The sequence below is a fragment of the Daphnia pulex genome, chromosome 3, assembly GCF_021134715.1.
Source record: "Daphnia pulex isolate KAP4 chromosome 3, ASM2113471v1".
NCBI lineage: Eukaryota > Metazoa > Arthropoda > Branchiopoda > Diplostraca > Daphniidae > Daphnia > Daphnia pulex.
The window spans coordinates 11,508,020-11,527,929 of record NC_060019.1 but is presented as its reverse complement, the minus strand read 5'-3'; the positions used below and the strand labels follow the sequence as shown (position 1 = coordinate 11,527,929).

The following is a 19,910-nucleotide window of genomic DNA, read 5'->3' as shown; positions in this document are numbered from 1 at the left end:
TTGTTCTTTTTCCTTATAGTTAAAGAAGCAAAGTGATTGGTTGTCGTTGAATGTGACGTCATAAATGACGTTGAATTGGCTCCGCCCCCACTCAGTGTCCTTGGGTAGCGACTGTAGCGCCACCCGACGACAAGTGTGTGATTTTCCAACGAAACGAGCTTCACTCGGCTCGGGGAGTTGGATTAGTGCGAGCGTGTTTGGCTTCCTTGGTTAACACACACACACAATTTCCCCCTACTCTCGAATATTTGTGATCTGGTATAAACAAATCCCGTTGACTTTGTGTGTGCAGGCAACAGATTGCCCAGTTGTCCAACAGTTGCTGTGATAATCGGCCATTTTTTCAAAGGCTCTTTCGACTGTCGTCGTCGACGACGTTGTTTGTTTAGTTCTTGACTTTTATTTTATCGACCCCACGTTGCGAAGTCTCGTAAAAGAGACACCAGTTGTTTGGGAGCGATTCAATTTAATAGTTTTTTCAAAAAAATTCCTTTTGGGGTGTGTAAATTTACGTGTGTGCATGTGAATTGGTTCGAGATGAGTCAGTCGATGATGATGATGGCCATTTGGTCGGCCGTGTTGTTGCTAATTGGGACCAAACTAGTGAACTGTGATCAATGGCCGTTCCCTGACGGCGAAGAGTACACGCTGGCGCACATCAATGTTTCTTACATCGATTCTGCGTCAGTGCACAACGACGCTGCCGAGATGGGCAAATTCGGCAACGGGAGGGTCGGACAGACGGCCGGAATCCTCGTTCACGTTCGTTCGGCCAACTCTAGCTCACACTACGGCTGTGACATTGTCTACGAGAACGAAATACCCGTAATTATTAATATATGTGTGGCCATTGTGTGTGTGTGTGTTTTCCTCCCCGGAAAATCAATAATAATAATTAAACGACTGAAACAATTAATGATGGAAATTGAATTTTTCAAGGTGGTGCCCTGGATAGCCCTGGTACGTCGTGGGCGTTGTAACTTTGACGACAAATTAGAAGCGGCTGTTTTAAACAATGCGTCCGGTTTGGTCGTATACAACAACAAAGAGGACGGCCTCCAGAGAATGACTTTACGCAATAAATATCGTAAGTGAAACACCCACTCTTTTTTTATATTATTATATACATACAGCAACCCCCCCCCTCACTAGGTTGTTGGCAGACAATAACCAGTGTGTATGTAAGTTTATCACTTTCAATAAGTCGTGTAAAATAGTACACACGGGGGTAGAAAGAAAAAAGAGAGTAAGTGAAAAATTGTGCAACAGCTTGGCGGTGTGGTTTGCAACGAAAGTGTGGTGCACACAATATGTTTAAGTTATGGTCATTATTATAGTATCTTTTCCCCTCCCCAGAAAAATTTTTCGGCCCTTTATATTTAGTGTTCCAGAAACGACCGGCCTATATTTCTCGTCGTCACCTTGGACCAGAAGTTTACAAAAGCGAAACGCAATTGTGTGTCTTTCATGTAAAGTTTTTTTGGGGCTAGGAAAAAGTGGTGGTCGATTGGTACCTCTCACTTTTCTTGGGCGATCGATGATTAGATGCCTATCATCATCCCTGAAGCGAGACCCCCACCAGAATGTTGGCGGGATCATTGAAAGAAGAGTCGCAACATTTCTCCTTTGGCTAAAAGTTGGCCGCTTTTACTTGGTGGGCACCATCATCTCTTTATTGATTTCCTTTCATTCCTCTGCGACGACGCAACTCTTGTGTGTGCACACCCAACTTTTATATATATATACAGGGGGGCTGATCAATAGAGTCAAGTGCTCTGTACGATTGTTTGGCGCCCTTTTTTCCCATTTGAAAATTTCGCCCTCGAGACGTACACAACACTCGTGCGGGACCCAGCTTAGCTCATTATGAGACTTCAAGGTGAAGACTTGTTTGAGGTTGAAGTCCTTTGAGTCCCCCCTGGTTGTTGTCTCGATGGTTCGGCAACCGTAAAGTGCTGCTTTTGACGGGATTGAGACATTGACAACAATTTTTCTTGTTTGAGTCTAGTAGGAGAGAAAGCCCAGTGGGAATGGGAGCATCCATCTGTCATCATCGGGCCGGCAGCTAGAGAGGTTATTAAATAGAAAATGCCTTATAGTTTTTAAGTGCCTTCACTTTCGCCCCGATTTTCTCTAACCATCTGGGAATGAACGAAGAGAAAATGTGCGGTTCCTTCGTTAGTCGAGTCTCGTAGTGTAGTAGTAGTACATTTTTTGGTGAAAACACTTTCAGGTGGGGAGAGAGAAGCTTTCGCCAGGTGCTCGACGATCGTATCGACATACATTGTCCCATATTTTATCATTAGTCGAAAATCAGAAACTTTTGTCATTTTTCGACACTTTCCAAAAAAATCTGAGACAAGGTGAGATTGCCCGATATATATTTTGTCCATTCGGAAACAAATTTATGCAAATGTTGGAGTAAGGAAGAAAAAAAAAACCCATTTGAGATTGCGGAAGCCCCATAAAAATAAAAATTTTCTTAAGGTCATGATGAAGGTAGTTTTGGGCGTCTCTTGTTTCCGTATGGGTGGAGGAAGGACGTTTGTGTGGTTCAAAGAGTCATCTCAAGGTAGACTGGTCCAACAACCGCCACCAGCAGCAATCCCCCCCTCCGCCTTTTATAGGAAAAGTCAAGATAATGAAATAGCGAAAAGAGGCCAAGGTTCTAAACGTAGACACGCGTGTGGCAAAAGCTGTGCAACATAATGTAACGATCTAGATATTACGCTTTCTATAGCTTTCGTAAGCCGATTCAGGGCCGTCCAAAAACAACAAGTTAACAAGTGCAATATCGGTTCTTCTATAGTTTTGTATTGCAGGCTGGCAATTATCAACAGTTTAGTCTTACTATTGAGCCGAGTGTTTTCTATGGCTTTCTCTATTCGCTTTCAACTTGTTTCTCTCTTCTTGTACGTACAATAAAAACGGACTTGGCAGATGGTCTGGACGGAATGTGAATCACGAAAATTCCCTTTTTTTTCAAAGAAAACAGAAATCTACACAGAATTAGAAGAGAAAGAAAGAGAAAAGGCCCTAACCATCTGCTGCCGCCATGACTGGTAATGGCATTATATAGACTCCCGCGTTTGTTGTTTTTTCCACCGCAGTACATCACACTTTGTGAGTGTGGGATTCAGCATCGAGATACAAACCAGGACCAATTTTTTTTCTGTTTCAGAATGGAAAGTCCGTCCTCGTTTGCAATAAAAAATCCGAAATTTCCCATCTAAGAAAAGGGGTTTTTATTTTTTGAAAAAAAGGTGTTTTCCCCTGATGTGAAAATGTACTTAATAATGTAGAGAGCTAAGGAAGGCTGGCCGGTTTAGATTTCCTAGAAGATTGCCAGCATCCGTGAATTCTATGGAAGCCGACAGCAGTTGTATAAACTTGTGTGCGGGGGTCTAGCAATTAAATTTACAGTTTTGAAAGCAGAGCTTGACCTAACGTACGCCAGTCCACACAACTTTATTGAAACTCCAAACATTTCCTGCCAACTCTATGTATCTCTTATAGAAACCAACTGGGCCATTTACTGACGTCACAAAACTCCTACAGTATATTATAATCACCGTATTGATCAGACCCTTTTCCAACAAAATATAAAAAGAATTTCCTTTTTATATATCGACTCCCCCGTCCAAGAAAAGTAAATCGGATCTATAAAGAGTCGTAGTAGTGGGTGGATCGATTTTTCTATCTCTCTGGGTTTTTCCCAGTCTATTTTATTTTTGTGTGTGACGACGACGTCTAGGATTTCCTTGGCAACAGGAACTGCTCTTGTTTTTTCCCCCCTTCACTTTGGTGTGTGTTTTTTTATTGAATATTCGCATGCTATTATAGAGAGACTGTAGCGTGTGCATTGGAATCTGATCTGATAATCAATTTTTTATTTTCTTTTCAATTTGAATAAATTAACAGGTGACAAGATCGTGGCCGTGTTCATCACACGCGCCAAGGGCGAGGAATTGGCAGCGCTCGTAGACAATGGCACCCGCGTCATGATGCAAATTACGGTCGGCTCTCACTACACCTACCGTTTCACCAATATCAACAGGTAAGAGACACTCTATGTAAACGCACACCGTGACGCGTAGGGTTCTTATATTTCCTAGTCAATGTGCACACCACATGAGAACAACTTTCTATGCAACACATGTCGAGCTACGTACAAACTAGAGGAAAAGTGGTAAGGACTCACAAAAGTAAAAGTCGACGTCCTCGCGTCCGTTGTAGCCAAAAAGAAAAGGAACCCGACGAGGCTCCAGGAAATAACTGAACTGTTTTCAACAAAATATAATGCACATCATGTTGTTGTGTGTGTAGCCAACGTCGTCCATCGATCATTCACTCCGCAGCCTTCTTTCTGTTTCGGTGGTGGTCCATTTAAGTGGCTTTGCAGTCATCTTTTATGATTGTATATATATCATCTATAAATCATGATATAGGGGTCCAGTAGGCGCTCGATCGATATACATATACGTGTAAGATACCCTGGCCATCGTAAAGTGGGGGCTTGTTATCGTATCGGATATGATTGGCCTCATTCCCGGACTCCTTTGCCGAGTCTCCCTTATTCTTACTAGAATAAAGGAACGAACCGAAATCGTTGACAATGTACATGGTACTAAATTGTGCTCTTACTGTATCGTCCATCCAAAGCGTCCGTCACTTTTATCAGTCTGGATGGCTGGGAGAGACTGAATTTTAGTGTGCAAATTGCATTATCGTCGCATAGTCGGATTTATTTTAATACCTTTTTCTGAAATAGCGTCGCGAATCCTTGTTCGAGCAAAGGTGTAATTTTTCACGACATTCATCAAAAGTCTCGACGACAAGCTATACCGAGTCATTGACGTAGGGCTCCAGTATTATTTTTTACCGTTTTGAGGCTTCGGATTGTTTTTGCTCGACTCGCCGGAAGAATTATCGCATATACTGCTTCAGAATTCCCAGTGACAGAGGGGAAAACGTGAGTGTCGAAAAATTTGATGTTCGACAGTTTGATCACGTGTTCGAAGCTTATGTCCGGCACAATATTTGCATAAGTAGGAAATGCCCTTTTGTCTCCTGTATTACCGTAACAGTTTTTTGGAAAAGAGATCAACGACAAACTATGTGTGTAATCTAATTATCAAGCACGGGTCACGCGCGCGTGTGTTTTTTGTGACGCCTGCGCTGAATTGTACATTTTTTCTAGCTCTTGTTTTTTTTTTCCCATTTACTGTGATGTTGTTCTCGCTGCCCGCATGTGACTTTGGGTTGGTTTAAAAGTGGCGACCCAATTGTCCAACACCGGCACTCCATCAGAGTCTCCGAGCTTGACAACGTCAGTTTCGGGTCTGGGTGAAGTACCGTTATTAATATTTGGCAGCGAGGAGCGTACTCTCGAGTTTTAATATTATACATCAATTCGCTCTCACTCTCTTTGTGCGATTGCTAAAGATTCTGACTAGCCGTTCCTTGTCGAAAAAGTTAAAAAAACAGTTTGAAAATTGAACGCCAGAAAGAGATTTATTAGTCTGAAGAAAAAGAAAGAGTTGTAATAATAATTATAATATCAAGAGCGCGTACTCGGGCCATTTCCAAAAGTTTCAATCGAATCACACACGAAAAGTTATTCACAAATTTCCGTCATGGACGCCACCACTGAAGTGCCGACCGAGGAAACTTTCCTTTACGGACGCAAACCCGTCAATATCTTCACGTTCACGTCGATGGCGATGCGGATGTCTGTTTACTGGTCTGCTCGATAACAAACAAATCGATTTTTTTTTTTTAAACAAAACACATTTTATCTTTATATACTTAACCATCTTTTATTTTATTATTTTTTTTCCCATTTCCTGTTGGCGACGTAGGACATCCGTCATGTTCGTTTCCATCTCGTTTATCGTCCTCATGATGATCTCCCTGGCGTGGCTCGTATTTTACTATATCCAGCGTTTCCGCTATTTGCACGCAAAGGACCGCCTGTCGGTAAGATTATCTCCTTATTCTTCATTATCAGTGCAGTTTTTATATGGATCCTTTTTTCTCGTCTATTCCAGCGGGAGTTGACGAGCGCGGCTCAGAAAGCTCTCTCCAAAATCCCCACTAGAGCCATCAAAAACACTGACAAGGTATACGGACTCTTTTTTAAGTATGTCTCCTAGTATTATAAATAATCGATCGTCGAGCAACGTCACTGATCCACTCGATTGAACCGGCACTCTCAAACTCTATTTTCGTGACTGAAATTTAATAATTGCATCGAATGGTGGGGGATTTCATCTACTAATGGAATCATTGGATAATAGAAACAAGCGGCCCTCTAGCGCTTTGTAGCCTTTGTTTTTAAAATGATATTATTATTATTTTATTTTTAATGGCGTCTTTTATTGCAGGAAGTTTCCGAGGCTGAATGTTGCGCTGTTTGCATCGAGCCTTATAAAGCTTCGGATGTCGTTCGATTATTGCCGTGCAGGTAAATATTTGTGGATATGATACGCTATTTTATCGTCACGAAAGAATGTCGTGATTGAATATTTTTATTGACAACAAAACAGGCATGAATTCCATAAAGTATGCGTCGACCCGTGGTTGTTGGAGCACAGGACTTGTCCTATGTGCAAAATGGATATCCTGAAACACTACGGTTATGTGGTAATGGAAATAATCATAGTAATTTCAATTTTTTAGCCAATCGTGTCCTTCTTTTAATAACGATGTGAATGATTCATTTTGGCAGTTTACCGGAAGTCAGGAAAGCGTCGTGAATATGGATTTAGATGCTCCAATCATCTCAGGATTGCGTCCTGGCCACCGCAGAGGAACCGCTTCGCCAGTGGTTGTCCCTGCAGGCAGCCATCATTCCAGTCACCAAAGATCACCCAGCGTGACTCCCGACATTCAGCTCCCATCCGACGAGCCGTCAACCAGAACTGGCCGAACGGATACGGTAAAAGGAAGAAATATACCATTAAGCATTTTCCTTATTAATGTTGTTTGTTTTTGCCAAGCAGTTGGAACCAATGCGTCGTGAGTCAAGCAGCTCACCGTCCACCTCGTCCTCACGCCGTTATTGGTCCTGGCCGAGATCCTTCTCCACCAGAAATAACCCACCTGCCTCAACAACAGAATCAGGTATTTTTGAACACAACTTCAATTGCAGGTGATGAGACTATATTTTTAATCACGCTCAAATCAAAGGTGTTGTCGAAGATGCTACCGCGTCTGAACCGACAGCCGTCGAGACACAAGTGGAGATCGAGTGCGAATCTCCCGATGCATCCGCTTTGGCCATCAGCAGCAGCACCGATAGTCGCTCCACTAACATCGTCTAGTATTATTCGCCGTCGTTTTGGTTGTCAAAAAAGTCGTATTATTATATAGTCTTCTCGTGTGTATATATTACCCAACCCAACCCCTGTGGACTCTCGAATGCGTCACCAGTTGGAGCGTTTAACGCCGCGAGGAGATATTGTACATAGTACAATCTTGTTGGGCACTGGCTGAGTCACGTCTACTGTGAAAAAAAAAAAATTCATTGTTTTTTTATCTTTCTCGCAATTTTATTGAAAACAGTAGGGAGTCGAAACTGATATTTGACCATTCAATAAAAATTCAAAAACTTAACCGAGTGATTATTTGCAAGGCCAACGAAATGAAGTTATGCTTCGCGAATTATTGTGTCACTCTTTTTTAACCGATATCCGTATTTAAAAAAAAAAATCAAATGAATTAATCACGAAACGTCTGGGTGGGATTCGTTCGGCTGGGAGAGAAGTGTTGGATGTTTATATTCTCTTCTGGGGCGACAGTCGCCATTCAACGATTCAAGGGGGAAAATGTGTGTCTTTCCGATGTGTTTCTATTTGCTAATGGTTCATTCTCCCTTCTGTACTCTTTTAATATCCACCTGGTGAAGATAATAATATTACATTGGTCTGTACATAATTTAAAATTTTAATCAATACATATTGGACATTATTCCATCACAATATAAATTGTTCGTTTTCCGCTTGTGAGCGTTACTGGGAAATTGATGAGATTTTACTTCAACTTTTCCTATTTTTATTGCGATGCCAAGAAATCGATTGGTAGACCTAAGATGGGCTTTTACAAATAGCGAAGCAAGACATGAAAAACTTCCCAAAGTCAGTCAGCCGTCAGTTACTTTGGGTGACGAGAATTCCACTCTGGAAAAGTAAATGTGCTTTTTAATTGATATGAGAGTTCTCTGAAATTTTTATTAGAAAATCCAAGATCCAACAAAACTTATTGCTGAAAGGAATAAATTAGACATGTTCGGTTTTTGGTTTTGTTATCTGAGTTGGCAATTGGAGATTTAAAAAAAAATCTGAAACTTTTTTCAAGACATTGATGTAACACAATTTCTGTGCACAATTGTAAATGAGAACGACCTTTCGACCATACGAACTGCGCCACAAATCAGTGATCACGTAGGGCTTCTAGCTATGCAGGATTACAGACACAAACGAAACAATTATTTATAGAAATATATATCCGATTTTTCGTACATGTGGAGAAAAGCTGAAAGGATATTAATTTTATTTGATCGCAAATTGACGGGATATATTTTATGGGGTGCGGATTGAACACTTTTTCCAAAAAAAAATGTTCAAAAATCGATTACCATATTTGATCTGAAAACAAATTGATAATCGATTCGAATATTGAAACCAAGTTGAAAATAAATTCAAAAATTGAAAATGTTTTGAAATTGATTTCATAAATTGAAAATGAATTTGAAAAACTAAAATGATTTCGAAAAATGAAAACGAATTTGAAAAATGAAAATGAACTTGAAAAATGAAAATGAACTTGAATATCCATACAATTTCGGGAGTGCGATATGACACCACCCTACTCTATCCCCAGCTCTCTCCGGATGCTATAGCCAGCCCGAGACAACCGACTAGCCATTGATGGCTATGTCGCTGATTCCAGCCAGCTAGGCGCAGCTAGGCCGTCAGCGATACTGTCAGCCCTTGCCGGGCGGTGCTGGCCACCGCTGCCGCCACAACGGCCGCCGCTAAAGTCTCTCTCGACCGCAGGCCGAGTATTACCCTACACAAAAATAGATTACACGATCCAACGTGAAAAGTTTCATGTTCCTATACGACTACTTTTATTTGAGGCCGGCCATGAAAAAAAAGCTTTTCTGTTGAAACGGACATGAGCAACATGACCATTTGGATCCTCTTCTTTGGCCTCCACCGCCATGTCCGCTGCCTCCATGATGGTAGAAAAGATAGACGTTGCGCCAATTTTTGGTGTTCAATCCGTCGCTGCAGCTGAGACAGAGCCATCCTTCCAATGAGCTCTTCCTTGGAAATGGCCCAATTGTATATCACTTCCGGCGCAAGTGGACCACATGGCAAAGACGTAGAGACAATAGAGAAGTCCAGCTCCCCAATCCGCTTAGATAGCGGATAATTTCCAGCAGGGCCAGCACCAACATGAGGATCCACGTCAGCAAGACGGCGTGTCGCGTGTCCGCCTTCTTCTTCTCGTCGGATTGAACGGCAGAGTATCGCAGCAGTACAGGACGCATAGGCCTATCCAGCGAAACGTACCAGAACACTTCTTTCCGGGCAATTGGCAGTTAGTGGAATGACGAGAACTTCGCGAGAACGTCATACCGAGGCGTGACTGGAACTTTTCTCAGGTGAAAGCCACCCATTCGGCCGTTCCGTCTTCACGCGTCTTCATCGTTGCTGGGTAGGCTGTGTGTCATTTACTGCAGGAACATGAAACTTTTCACGTTGGATCGTGTAATCTATTTTTGTGTAGGGTAATACTCGGCCTGCGGTCGAGAGAGACTTTAGCGGCGGCCGTTGTGGCGGCAGCGGTGGCCAGCACCGCCCGGCAAGGGCTGACAGTATCGCTGACGGCCTTGCTGGCTGGAATCAGCGACATAGCCATCAATGGCTAGTCGGTTGTCTCGGGGTGGCTATAGCATCCGGAGAGAGCTGGGGATAGAGTAGGGTGGTGTCATATCGCACTCCCGAAATTGTATGGATATTCAAGTTCATTTTCATTTTTCAAGTTCATTTTCATTTTTCAAATTCGTTTTCATTTTTCGAAATCATATTAGTTTTTCAAATTCATTTTAGTTTTTCGAAATCATTTACATTTTTCAAAATCATTTTCATTTATCAAAATCATTTTCAATTTATGAATTCATTTTCAAAACGTTTTCAATTTTTGAATTTATTTTCAACTTGATTTCAATATTCAAAACGATTATCAATTTGTTTTTAAATCAAATATGGTAATCGATTTTTGAAAAGTTTTTTTGGAAAAAGTGTTCAATCCGCACCCCATAATATTTATTATATAGTGTAAAGCATTTGATAAAAAGAAATTCTTTCCAAATCACAATGTTTTGTTTTGAAAATAATGTCAAAGTTTCCGTATCGATCACACGATAATCGATATCTTGTTTGTAGCCGAAAAGCACAGAATAACGCGTATTAATAACGTATTTTGTAATGCCATTCCTACATTTTAATTCGAAGTTTGCGAGTAGTTGAATTATTTTGATTGATTCACATCGTTTTGATCATGGATTCAAAGAAAGGCAGTCCAAATGCAAGGTAAATTTATCCATTTATTTTCTTTCGATTTTGAGGGAAGGACTTGGGACAATCGTACACCTATTGTGTAGCCTTGACCGACCATATTCTTGTTTTTATTTATTTTTGTAACTATGAATTATGCTAGTTATAAGTATTTCAATCATATTAATGGGGGTTTCTGTACCTTCAAGAAGGGCGAAGCGGAGTAGCAAGCAAATTGAAGAAAATTACTGGGACTGCAGTGTCTGTAAGTTGACAAAGCGCAATATGAAAACAAAAGATGTTGACAAATGGTGACGAACATTGTATTATTTACATAGGTACCTACAGAAATAATGCAGAGGCATTTAAATGTTCAATGTGTGATGTAAGAAAAGGAACCTCAACCAGGTAATTTTTCCTTAGCAATATTACCATTTCTAAACATTTAACAGATGTGACAAAACTTGCACGTTTTCAGGAAACCAAGGCTCAATCCTCAGTTGGTACCTCAAGTGTTCAATCCTTCCTTAGCTAACAAAAATAGAAAAGAGAAGGAATCTAAAGAAAGAGATAAATCTGAGAGGAAATCATCAGATGGAAACCCCACCAGGAACAGTAAAGCCAGACCAAGGTATGTTTTAATAAAATTGTTAAAACAAAATTTGATATCTATCCTTCAGTGTGACTTGCTAATTGTTTGTTTAAAATAGGTTGAAAAATGTTGACAGAAGCACTGCTATGCACAAAGAAGTGACAGTGAACAATGTGACAGTAGTCATTACTGAGTTTCGGCCAAAAATTAGCAGCAAGTCAACATCTCCCAGTAACCTTGATCTGGATGCTGGACACACGACCAGTAGTTCTAGCAGTAGTGCCAGCAATCACGGCAACGATCTTTCCCCTGCAGATCAAGAACATTCAGACTGACTAAAGTCGTTGCTCGTGATTCATTTTTTTATTATTATTTAGCATCTCGAGGTATTTTATTTGAACTGTATTTGTTTGCGCACCCAATTGACCCCATACCGATCTTTTCTCAACTGCCAAGAAGTATATAATTTTTAAATATCTATAAAGGCTATAATTTGGTCCCAACCGAATTTCAGTGAGATAGAACTGGAGCGACAGACGTCCAAACCGAAAACTATACATGAAAAACCAAGAGGCAGTTGTCTATAACTATTCTGGATTCAAAGTTTTTCCCTTTTTTTTTTTTGTAACCACGAAATTCCATAATGTTGGAGATTATTTTTGAGTGTTGGGAATTCCTGTTTCTGATCGGATCTCAGTACCAATATTCGCTTCCCTTTTTCGGTTTGAACCTACCTCATCTGAACGGTGCGAAGAGGTCGGGGAAGATTTGGTAAAAAATTGATTATGTCTGTCGAGTGGATGGTTTTCGTTTCGTGATAAATGTGCGCTCTCATCCGTCTTTATAATTTCACCCTCCTCATCCACGACAAGTAAATACACAGCTGTACAATTTGATACTCTAGACTTCCACGGGTGACGGCATTTTTATTATTCTTTAGTATCCTTTTGAGGTACTCGTGGTACTAAACGGTAAAAAGTGTAGGCTATCGACGATCATTTTAACGACGCGTGAATTGGAATGAACCGTCGATAGAACTTTTGACGAGCAAACAAAAGAAGATTGGGATATAAGAACGAGCAAAATGTAGTTTTTTGGCTGATCACCATCGGGGACAGTTCAACCAATTGAAGGGAGGGGAATCAGTCGACAAAGGCTGATGGACGAGGAACAAAAGAAAGCAAAATAATCTAAATTCAAACACAATTTCTCGGTAACGGATTGACAATTTTACTCTTTTTCCTTCCACAGATCCAGGTTTCATATGTTTCCCATAGCATAAGTTCTGGTCCATTCTCGAGCATTACGAATAGCTTCTACCTCGTTGACTTTCCACAACTCAGCAACATCATTGGCCAATGGATCATCGGGATTGGGCGCACTCAATAGAGCTTGAATCGACAACAGCACTGTCCGAATTTGCAAAGCTGGACTCCATTTATCTGAAAATATTAGAAAATATTAAACAAAGCCAAATCCACACACTTAAGTTTTTCAAGCAAATGCAACTTTCTGAAGTTAAAACTGATTTTTTCCCCAGTTACTTAAAAATTCAAAGCACAAATGTCATAACAATACAGGTATACCCTGATAACCAAAACACAAGATTATACATGCATAGAACACATAACACTTGACAATCTTGATAGAGCAAACACTAAAGTAATAAAAATAATCACCTTTCAGAATATCAAGACAAATTCGGCCAAGTTTATCAATATTAGGGTGATAAATCTTTGTCATGAATCGCACTTTAGGTGCAGACATTGGGTACTCTTCAGGCAAAAATAGTTCCAATTTGAAAACACCACCTTCAAATGGAGAACCTTCTGGACCTATGAATTTTAATCAATATGAACTAGTCAGTACCAGAATGACACTTTAAGGTTGCAATTTAAGTTTACAGACCTGCAACCACAACATGGAAATAACGAGCATTTTGTTCATCTGGAACTGCACTAATGCCTGGGACAGGCTCAGCCATCAAACGTTGAGTTTCCTATTGATCAAATTAATGACGAATATACTATATTGCTAGAGAATACTACCGGTCCCATAATAGGATCGGGAGAAAAAAACACGTTGCCTCCCACTTTGATGCAAGTCTACAATTAAGATTTGTGTTACCTTGATTATCCTTCTAGGTAAGCCTGCCATTTCGCATCAATTTGTTGAACAAACAACGAGTATAAAATAAGATTTTCGTATAATAGATGGTAACTTTAAAGCCAAATAGAGAAGACGGAAAGTTTTCACGCTATACGAGTGCCCTATTGCTAATTTAAGACGTTGTCAAATTGTTTGGTGACGAAAATCGGTAGGAGATCGACCCGGCCACACGGGAAGAATTAGACATATAAACATATTATTTTTCAAATTAAGACGATTTATTTAAAATGAACAAAGTTTATTTGAATTGGTTTACAAACGGAAATACACGAGAAAGCTAAACAAAAGGTATTGCTTTTCAAATGCCGGAAATGAGTTTAAACCTTTATTTCAGAACCGTAGAAAATGACCAGTAAAAATTTTTTGGTTAGATTAATTGGCTGTTCTGTTTGCGGAATATTTTAATTATTTTCATGAATCATCTAGAAAGAATTTCGACTTGAAAGTTGAAATAAATTGAAAAAGGGCAAATTAACTAATAAGGCATGATTAAGATTGAATGGCAGGCTTCAACACATAAAATTTTTTATTTTATCACTTTCTTCTCCTATCCTTCTTCATGTTAATTTTATTCCCTTTTTTTATGCAAAATTGCTAGAATTTAACTCGGCAAGTCGGCATCCGGTACTGATCTGACGTCTGACCTCCATGTTGTTTGTTTTTAAACTGTCGTCTGCTAGTATTGTTCGTTCATTGCTTTTGCGTGGTTTCATTCACTCAGCTTCATTCTGTTTTAAAATATAAACCATCAAGTGTCAAACACGGAAAGAATGGATCAAAAATTGGCTAACAAATTATTTGAAGAGGGCGCGTTTTTATTTCTTCTTGGCGTACCAATTGGGACTGAAGTAGGAATAGATTTCAACAGTTGGAGAACCGGCGAAAAATTCAAAGGCATAAAAATGATACCCCCTGGAATTCACTATATTTATTACAGGCAAATAAGTTATTTTTTGTTAGAACAGTTGTGTGAGTGTAACATTCACTGTGAGGTACAAAATGTGATTGTATATTTTTATATAATTTCTAGCTCTGTAAGCAAGGAAGGTTCCGTAGCGCCAAGAACAGGTTTCTTTTACAACTTCAATAAGAAGGAAGTTGTGGTCCGTAAGTGGAACCCAGAAATAGAAGATGTCATCAACGATTGTAATTTTATTTTATAAATCATTATTTAATATTAATTTATTATTTAGTGTTTATCCATAATAGGTACTGATGAAGAAAGAGAAAGTTTAAAAGCCAATTTAAAAAATCTTGATCAGCACTTGGGTCCATATCCATTTGATACCTGGAAGAAATGGATGTCTCTCAGCAGTAAATTGACAAGTATATTTTCTTATACATTATGTAATCTGTACAAAAATAAAATGTCTAACAATTAATATTTAGCTGATGTAGTTGGGAAAGTGGAACCCCTTCAGCAAAAGATTTCATCAGTTACAGAATTAATTTCATCAGAAGATGTACCAGCACCAGCAGAATCTCCAGTGAAAGAAAAAAGAATAAAGAGGTCAAATTATGAAGATGAATTACTACCGCACATGCAACCAAAGCCAGGCACAGCGTTAAATTTTACCAAAGTCCCTGTTGATTTCTATCCAGTAGGATCAAGTGCCATGGAAATCACTAAACATAGCATTGACACATCTTATTTACTGGAACAAATGCTGTCAACTTGGGAAAGGTCGGCATTTTTTTAATATTTATTTTTCGGAACGTAAAAAATACCAAATAGTTTGCTGTATTTAATAATAAATTATTTTCTTGTTTAGACCCAATCAAATGCTTGCTGAACTTCAAATGGCGTTTTTGTGTTTTTTGATAGGACAAGTTTACAGTGCTTTTGAACACTGGAAGAACGTGATTCGTATTTTTTGTTTTGCTGATGAGATTCTGTTGAAAAATCCATCATTAATTGTGGAGTTCATTGGGGATATCTATTTTCAGGTGATGACATTAGAAAACACAATTTTCAACTAAAATTATTAATTAAAATATATTGTTTTTTAGATGCAAGAAGTATCTCCAGATTTTTTTGTTGACATAATCTCATCAGAAAACTTCCTCATTCAAACTTTAAGAGTTTTGTTTGGAAATATTTTGGAAAATGATGCTGTTGACAGACAGCTTAAAAGAAGAGCCTCACAGTTGAAGCAATTTGTAACACAGAGGTTTCAATGGGATTTTGATGTTGAACCAAATGATGAAGCACCAGTACTAGTTGAGTTGGATGAAAGTATGTAATAATATTAAGAGAAAATTGATACTTCAACCACTTCAACCATGATATACTGTACACAAATTTCCTCAATTCCTCAATACATGTGTAATGTGTTTACAAGCTGAAAACCAGTAGTAATAATAACTAAATATATGAAAAACTACTAAAGAGATGGGCAGTAACTACCACATGGTAGATTGCTTGTTCAGTTGCTTTTCTTTCCAACAATTAGTGGGCCAACATTATCACCAGTCTCTGTATTATGCTTGTTGTGTGAACCATCACAGTAGGGAAACTAGGAAAGGATAAAAGTTATATAAGATAAATTAATTTGATCCATAATAAGTTCCTTACCGAAGCACTACGCCAGCATCGGCAGAATACTTTCTTGTCCCCTATGTCTTCTAAGTCAAAAGTGTCAACTACTTTTGAATCACCCTTTTTAATACTCTGATTAACCACACTGCCCTGTATAAAGAATTGTATAAGAAATTAAACTTCAGATTATTATCTTCTAAAGTCAAAATATATTGAGAATCCATACCTTTTTATCACACTTCTTTTTACAAAATCCAGTGCCTGTTACTTTGGCATAGATGAAAAGTGATATACCAACAGCAGCAACCCCAAGAGATGCTGAGCATACCAAATCTCGAACTGAAATTTAAATACAAAAGATAAGATAAATAAAAATCTCATTTTATGTACAAATTTTTATGTAAGTCTTAAACACTAAACATTCTTACTTCCTAAAGGACTACTAAAGATATTTGAGATGTAATCCATTATATAAATAAAAGATAGACTGAGCGACAATCAGAGTATCAGACACAGAGACACAGACTATGGCATAGACAGCTATCAAGTCGTTTCAAAGCAGTCAAACGTCAAAAATCTAAGGAAAGAAGAGGTTTACCTGATAGGTTAGCCATGATGGGGATCCCGGTAACGGTAAATTCTAAATAGTGAACGGCTGAAGGCGTAATGTGTCTCAGTCCCAGTGAATCGTGGGACACTAAAACTAACTCCGCCCCTGATCGACTGCCATTTCTGCGCAAGTTAGCTCCTCCCTTTTAGGGGCGGAGTTAGTGATTCCACTGTGCAATTCCACGATTCACCGGTACACGATAAGTCGATACATGGTTCGCGTTCACTATTTCGCGGGACCCATTTTAAGTTTGATATTCTAAACACTTAATGTTATGCGCAAACTGCGCATTACTAAAATGTTTGTACTTTGTAACAACACTAGAATTACTTAGCTGTTCTGTTTGCCATTGGAAATTTTGAATTAGCATTAGGAGCCTACTAATGCGTTACTACCGGTATTTAATATAAATTTTTCTTTAATGTGGCGTGAGCACGAACGGCTTGTCATACATTGGAAATTCTACTAGTAGGCCTACAACTTCTAATGGAATTAATTATGTAACTGATGAAATCTCTTTTGCCAGTGAGGTTCCAACCACATCAGCTAACTATTTATGTAGTGAATTCCGTGGGGTATCAATTTTATGCCTTTGAGTTTCTCGCCGGTTTTACAACTGTTTCTCTTTTAGTCTCACATGAAAACAATTTGTAGATGACCTATTAAAAAATATATATTTAATCAAAAGGAGATAAGAAGAACATGCCACCGTTTGTATTTGGAACACATAAAACATAACTTGGTAGCCAATAACGTCCGGCGTGGCGGAAGAATAGACCACCAGAATGTAAGTAACTAATTGCACTGTATAACAAGAGATGAACAGGTAGAACCACAACATTCTATACCATTCAAAACAAAACTTAAGGCAATCTGGACGCTATAGCTAACGTTAGATCAGCTCAAGGTCTCCTTTCAGAAATGTATAATAAGTAAAAGGGCTAAATAGATGGCAGAAAAGTCACAACTCTCCAACACCAAGATTTGCTCAAAATGGCAAAGCTGAGCAATCAAGTCCAGTGATGCAAAAATAACAAAACAATCAGAAACATTCACACAGGTTTGATCATAATTCACGGGGGAGGATCAACAATAGTACGGAAATCCGCACGTGCACGTATATAAGTAAATCTGTTGGTTAAGAACAAGCATGGATTTAACAGACGTCTAAACAATACCGGTTGAATTTAATTAACTACAACAAGATTAAGTGATGTAGAATTGTGAGAACTGGAGCGAACGACAGTGTTTCAGTTAGAATATTCTACGGTAACCATGAAATTCAACCAGAGGCCGCAAACAGACAAGATGTAAACTCTTTCATTTTTAGTGCGCTTGGGCACAAGGAGGCTCAGGTGCGGCTCTCTTGCGTCGCTTGTTCAGTAATGCATTATTTGATGTCTGTAAAGACTTTAATGCCACCTAGATTATTTTCAATAAATAATTATTTCAATAAAATTAAGAACAAAAACAAATAAATTAATAACAAATAAAAATAACACAAAATTAATTAGTATATGCGAGATAATTTGAAAATTACTTGATCATAATCCACGCGCATCGTAGCCAAAGAACGGTTCATTTCTTCTTGTACTTCAGGCCAGGCCTCTTCTTCCTCTTTCAATACGGTTCCTGTTGCCAAAGGTGTTGCTGGTACAGCAGCAAAATGCTAAAGAAGACATTTGGGAGAGGGGAAAAAAATCAGATTAAGTTCATTAAATTTCGATTAAGATATTAAAAAATAAAATAAAAAATAATATAATATCAGTAATGTCAAGGTCAAAATTACCGCGATCCATTTGTTTTGCATGACTTGATCGATGGTGGGTCTTTTTGTTGCTTCTGTTTGAAGCATGGATCGAATCAACTCTTTGGCCTCACCAGAAACGTGTTTCCACTCGGTATTGGGGAAATCATACTGCCCTGTACGAATACGTTTCTTCATACCAGGTGACATGGCCTGTCCATGATTAGAATAGAAAGGGGGATACCCGCAGAGTCTGAAAATTAAAATTGCATGTTTAACACGTCTCGATCAAATTTCGTAACACAGAAAATGACCGCCTTACAAAATGTACATGATAACTCCTAATGACCACATATCGCAAGATGTGTCATATTTTTCTGGGCCAAGAACTTCAGGAGCTATAAATATAACATGTGTTTTGTTTTTAAAAAAATGACAAACAAAAAATCAAGACTAAATTGATAACTTGCCGACATAATACGGTGTGTAGCAAGGTGTTTGTAAAGTTTCCTTGGCAAAACATTCTTTAGCAAAACCAAAGTCTGTCAGCTTTAATATGCCATCTAGACCTTTTTTGAAAAATAATGGTGGTATAACAGATGCAGAAATAAAATCGAGATATTATTTCAGCAAATGCTTACCAGGGGAAGAATATAATAGGTTCTCTGGTTTCAGGTCTCTGTGAGCTATGCCCATATAATGAAGATGTCGCACAGCCAAGCAAATATCACGCATAACTTCGGCCGCTTCTGAATAATATGAATGACAAAACAGTTTGAGAACTAGTTTTTTTACCTAAAAAAATGACATTATACCTCTCTCAGTGAAAGCACCATCTGCACGGTCTTGAATGCGTTGGAACAATTCTCCTCCTTCCATGCTATAATAAGTTTAATATGTGTTTGACATAAGAATATTGAAAAATTACAGGAAACCTAGCATACCATTCCATAACAACAAGAAGGCATTTTGTGTTTCCTTGAACATTTTCATATATATCAATAATATTGACAATGTGCTGGTGGCTACTTGCTCTCCAGTGAAGTTCTACTTCTCTTCTTGCTTTAGGATTGTCACGTAAAACCTGGATTTATTGCCAAATTGACATGAGCGAAAAATTAGCAACACTACAAAGTTAGGCAACACAGTCAAAATATTGAATACCTTAAGAGCATATTTCTTCTTATTCTTCAACGAAAAACACTCGACTACCTTTCCGCTAATTCCTAAACCCAAAACATTTTTGCTTATTTCGTACTCCTCTGTTATCGGGATCGTCTTGGGATTAAGGGTATGTGATCCGATCACAGACTGCTGGGCGAAAACGTTTGGATTCATTCTTAGAAAACGAGTACAACGACATGAGTCGCTATTGAAGATTAAAGAAAGGTTTCTGATATAAACAGAATTATTCACGAGGTGATAATCACCAAATACAGTCAACAAACGGTTAGCACCTGAATCCCACCCTCTTTTTACCAATTTTCTTTTTCATTTAGAATGCAAAGCCTTTTCTGGCTAGAACTCTTTGCCAATGTAAACAAATATTGTTTTTTAAATAATTATTTTATTCCCTTGGTAACAATTAAAAATTGATGCCAAATACATTACTTTCTTTTATCAGAATTACTTACAAGGAAAGTTTCAAAAAATAATTAGTAAAATAATTAATTTAATCTGATTTA

General features: G+C 38.6%; 6 protein-coding genes and 2 long non-coding RNA genes across 13 annotated transcripts; 4 read left to right on the top strand and 4 right to left on the bottom strand.

The window, feature by feature from the left end:
* The first annotated feature begins 133 nt into the window (after nucleotides 1-133).
* On the top strand, nucleotides 134-7,617 carry LOC124190046 (protein goliath-like). Of its 2 annotated transcripts, none has more exons than XM_046582567.1 (10): nucleotides 134-825; nucleotides 940-1,087; nucleotides 3,922-4,057; nucleotides 5,862-5,979; nucleotides 6,051-6,122; nucleotides 6,387-6,466; nucleotides 6,549-6,645; nucleotides 6,731-6,940; nucleotides 7,005-7,125; nucleotides 7,192-7,617. In XM_046582567.1, the coding sequence occupies exons 1-10, from the start codon at nucleotides 538-540 to the stop codon at nucleotides 7,323-7,325; spliced, it is 1,404 nt and encodes a 467-aa protein (XP_046438523.1). In that variant the 5' UTR covers nucleotides 134-537; the 3' UTR covers nucleotides 7,326-7,617. The 2 variants fall into 2 exon arrangements, with proteins under 2 accessions (XP_046438523.1, XP_046438522.1); XM_046582566.1 differs by having other exon boundaries at nucleotides 159-825; nucleotides 6,549-6,663.
* On the bottom strand, nucleotides 7,532-8,716 carry LOC124190049. The gene is made up of 2 exons (XR_006872797.1): nucleotides 7,959-8,716; nucleotides 7,532-7,900 (listed from the first exon to the last, which is right to left on the bottom strand). It is a non-coding gene; the product is annotated as an uncharacterized LOC124190049 (long non-coding RNA).
* A 1,721-nt stretch (nucleotides 8,717-10,437) lies between these two features.
* LOC124189887 (YY1-associated factor 2-like) lies at nucleotides 10,438-12,056 on the top strand. 4 transcript variants are annotated; one of them, XR_006872708.1, is made up of 6 exons: nucleotides 10,442-10,604; nucleotides 10,781-10,833; nucleotides 10,907-10,976; nucleotides 11,047-11,199; nucleotides 11,279-11,546; nucleotides 11,646-12,056. XR_006872708.1 is itself a non-coding variant. In XM_046582391.1 (5 exons), the coding sequence occupies exons 1-5, from the start codon at nucleotides 10,573-10,575 to the stop codon at nucleotides 11,493-11,495; spliced, it is 525 nt and encodes a 174-aa protein (XP_046438347.1). In that variant the 5' UTR covers nucleotides 10,438-10,572; the 3' UTR covers nucleotides 11,496-12,056. The 4 variants fall into 4 exon arrangements, 2 of the variants coding, with proteins under 2 accessions (XP_046438347.1, XP_046438346.1); XR_006872707.1 differs by having other exon boundaries at nucleotides 10,445-10,604; nucleotides 10,778-10,833; XM_046582391.1 differs by having other exon boundaries at nucleotides 10,438-10,604; nucleotides 11,279-12,056.
* On the bottom strand, nucleotides 12,057-13,514 carry LOC124189888 (ubiquitin-conjugating enzyme E2 N). Its single transcript, XM_046582392.1, has 4 exons — nucleotides 13,288-13,514; nucleotides 13,069-13,159; nucleotides 12,840-12,995; nucleotides 12,057-12,602 (listed from the first exon to the last, which is right to left on the bottom strand). Exons 1-4 carry the CDS (start codon nucleotides 13,315-13,317, stop codon nucleotides 12,421-12,423), a joined length of 459 nt encoding a protein of 152 aa, XP_046438348.1. The 5' UTR covers nucleotides 13,318-13,514; the 3' UTR covers nucleotides 12,057-12,420.
* Nucleotides 13,515-13,977: 463 nt separating this feature from the next.
* LOC124191029 (protein AAR2 homolog) lies at nucleotides 13,978-15,678 on the top strand. The gene is made up of 6 exons (XM_046583976.1): nucleotides 13,978-14,266; nucleotides 14,360-14,475; nucleotides 14,539-14,655; nucleotides 14,719-15,013; nucleotides 15,102-15,276; nucleotides 15,340-15,678. Exons 1-6 carry the CDS (start codon nucleotides 14,100-14,102, stop codon nucleotides 15,571-15,573), a joined length of 1,104 nt encoding a protein of 367 aa, XP_046439932.1. The 5' UTR covers nucleotides 13,978-14,099; the 3' UTR covers nucleotides 15,574-15,678.
* Nucleotides 15,641-16,620, bottom strand: LOC124191032 (CDGSH iron-sulfur domain-containing protein 1-like). Of its 2 annotated transcripts, none has more exons than XM_046583981.1 (4): nucleotides 16,467-16,620; nucleotides 16,095-16,207; nucleotides 15,905-16,018; nucleotides 15,641-15,845 (listed from the first exon to the last, which is right to left on the bottom strand). In XM_046583981.1, exons 1-4 carry the CDS (start codon nucleotides 16,480-16,482, stop codon nucleotides 15,756-15,758), a joined length of 333 nt encoding a protein of 110 aa, XP_046439937.1. In that variant the 5' UTR covers nucleotides 16,483-16,620; the 3' UTR covers nucleotides 15,641-15,755. The 2 variants fall into 2 exon arrangements, with proteins under 2 accessions (XP_046439937.1, XP_046439936.1); XM_046583980.1 differs by lacking the exon at nucleotides 16,467-16,620 and adding an exon at nucleotides 16,297-16,457.
* A 23-nt stretch (nucleotides 16,621-16,643) lies between these two features.
* On the top strand, nucleotides 16,644-17,497 carry LOC124191034. Its single transcript, XR_006873239.1, has 2 exons — nucleotides 16,644-17,053; nucleotides 17,110-17,497. It is a non-coding gene; the product is annotated as an uncharacterized LOC124191034 (long non-coding RNA).
* On the bottom strand, nucleotides 17,178-19,719 carry LOC124191030 (MAP kinase-activated protein kinase 2-like). The gene is made up of 9 exons (XM_046583978.1): nucleotides 19,390-19,719; nucleotides 19,170-19,309; nucleotides 19,041-19,105; nucleotides 18,867-18,974; nucleotides 18,696-18,794; nucleotides 18,548-18,623; nucleotides 18,268-18,478; nucleotides 18,019-18,147; nucleotides 17,178-17,900 (listed from the first exon to the last, which is right to left on the bottom strand). Exons 1-9 carry the CDS (start codon nucleotides 19,561-19,563, stop codon nucleotides 17,805-17,807), a joined length of 1,098 nt encoding a protein of 365 aa, XP_046439934.1. The 5' UTR covers nucleotides 19,564-19,719; the 3' UTR covers nucleotides 17,178-17,804.
* Between the last annotated feature and the right edge of the window lie 191 nt (nucleotides 19,720-19,910).

Excerpts from the sequence above, each read along its gene's own strand:
- LOC124190046 (XM_046582566.1), top strand. The coding sequence starts at position 538 with ATGAGTCAGTCGATGATGATGATGGCCATTTGGTCGGCCGTGTTGTTG. Across the intron at positions 6,123-6,386 it reads CCATCAAAAACACTGACAAG|GAAGTTTCCGAGGCTGAATG; the intron begins GTATACGGACTC and ends CTTTTATTGCAG. Across the intron at positions 6,941-7,004 it reads GAACTGGCCGAACGGATACG|TTGGAACCAATGCGTCGTGA; the intron begins GTAAAAGGAAGA and ends TTTGCCAAGCAG.
- LOC124189888 (XM_046582392.1), bottom strand. The coding sequence starts at position 13,317 with ATGGCAGGCTTACCTAGAAGGATAATCAAG. Across the intron at positions 13,160-13,287 it reads TACCTAGAAGGATAATCAAG|GAAACTCAACGTTTGATGGC; the intron begins GTAACACAAATC and ends TTTGATCAATAG. Across the intron at positions 12,603-12,839 it reads TTGTCTTGATATTCTGAAAG|ATAAATGGAGTCCAGCTTTG; the intron begins GTGATTATTTTT and ends TAATATTTTCAG.
- LOC124189887 (XM_046582390.1), top strand. The coding sequence starts at position 10,573 with ATGGATTCAAAGAAAGGCAGTCCAAATGCAAG. Across the intron at positions 10,834-10,906 it reads TTACTGGGACTGCAGTGTCT|GTACCTACAGAAATAATGCA; the intron begins GTAAGTTGACAA and ends TTATTTACATAG. Across the intron at positions 11,200-11,278 it reads AACAGTAAAGCCAGACCAAG|GTTGAAAAATGTTGACAGAA; the intron begins GTATGTTTTAAT and ends TGTTTAAAATAG.
- LOC124191030 (XM_046583978.1), bottom strand. The coding sequence starts at position 19,563 with ATGAATCCAAACGTTTTCGCCCAGCAGTCTGTGATCGGATCACATACC. Across the intron at positions 18,795-18,866 it reads CCTATTATATTCTTCCCCTG|GTCTAGATGGCATATTAAAG; the intron begins GTAAGCATTTGC and ends TTTTCAAAAAAG. Across the intron at positions 18,624-18,695 it reads CTACACACCGTATTATGTCG|CTCCTGAAGTTCTTGGCCCA; the intron begins GCAAGTTATCAA and ends TTATATTTATAG.
- LOC124191032 (XM_046583980.1), bottom strand. The coding sequence starts at position 16,336 with ATGGATTACATCTCAAATATCTTTAGTAGTCCTTTAGGAA. Across the intron at positions 16,019-16,094 it reads AAAAGAAGTGTGATAAAAAG|GGCAGTGTGGTTAATCAGAG; the intron begins GTATGGATTCTC and ends TTCTTTATACAG. Across the intron at positions 15,846-15,904 it reads GATGCTGGCGTAGTGCTTCG|TTTCCCTACTGTGATGGTTC; the intron begins GTAAGGAACTTA and ends ATCCTTTCCTAG.
- LOC124191029 (XM_046583976.1), top strand. The coding sequence starts at position 14,100 with ATGGATCAAAAATTGGCTAACAAATTATTTGAAGAGGGCGCGTTTTTA. Across the intron at positions 14,267-14,359 it reads ATTCACTATATTTATTACAG|CTCTGTAAGCAAGGAAGGTT; the intron begins GCAAATAAGTTA and ends TATAATTTCTAG. Across the intron at positions 14,476-14,538 it reads AGAAGATGTCATCAACGATT|GTACTGATGAAGAAAGAGAA; the intron begins GTAATTTTATTT and ends TATCCATAATAG.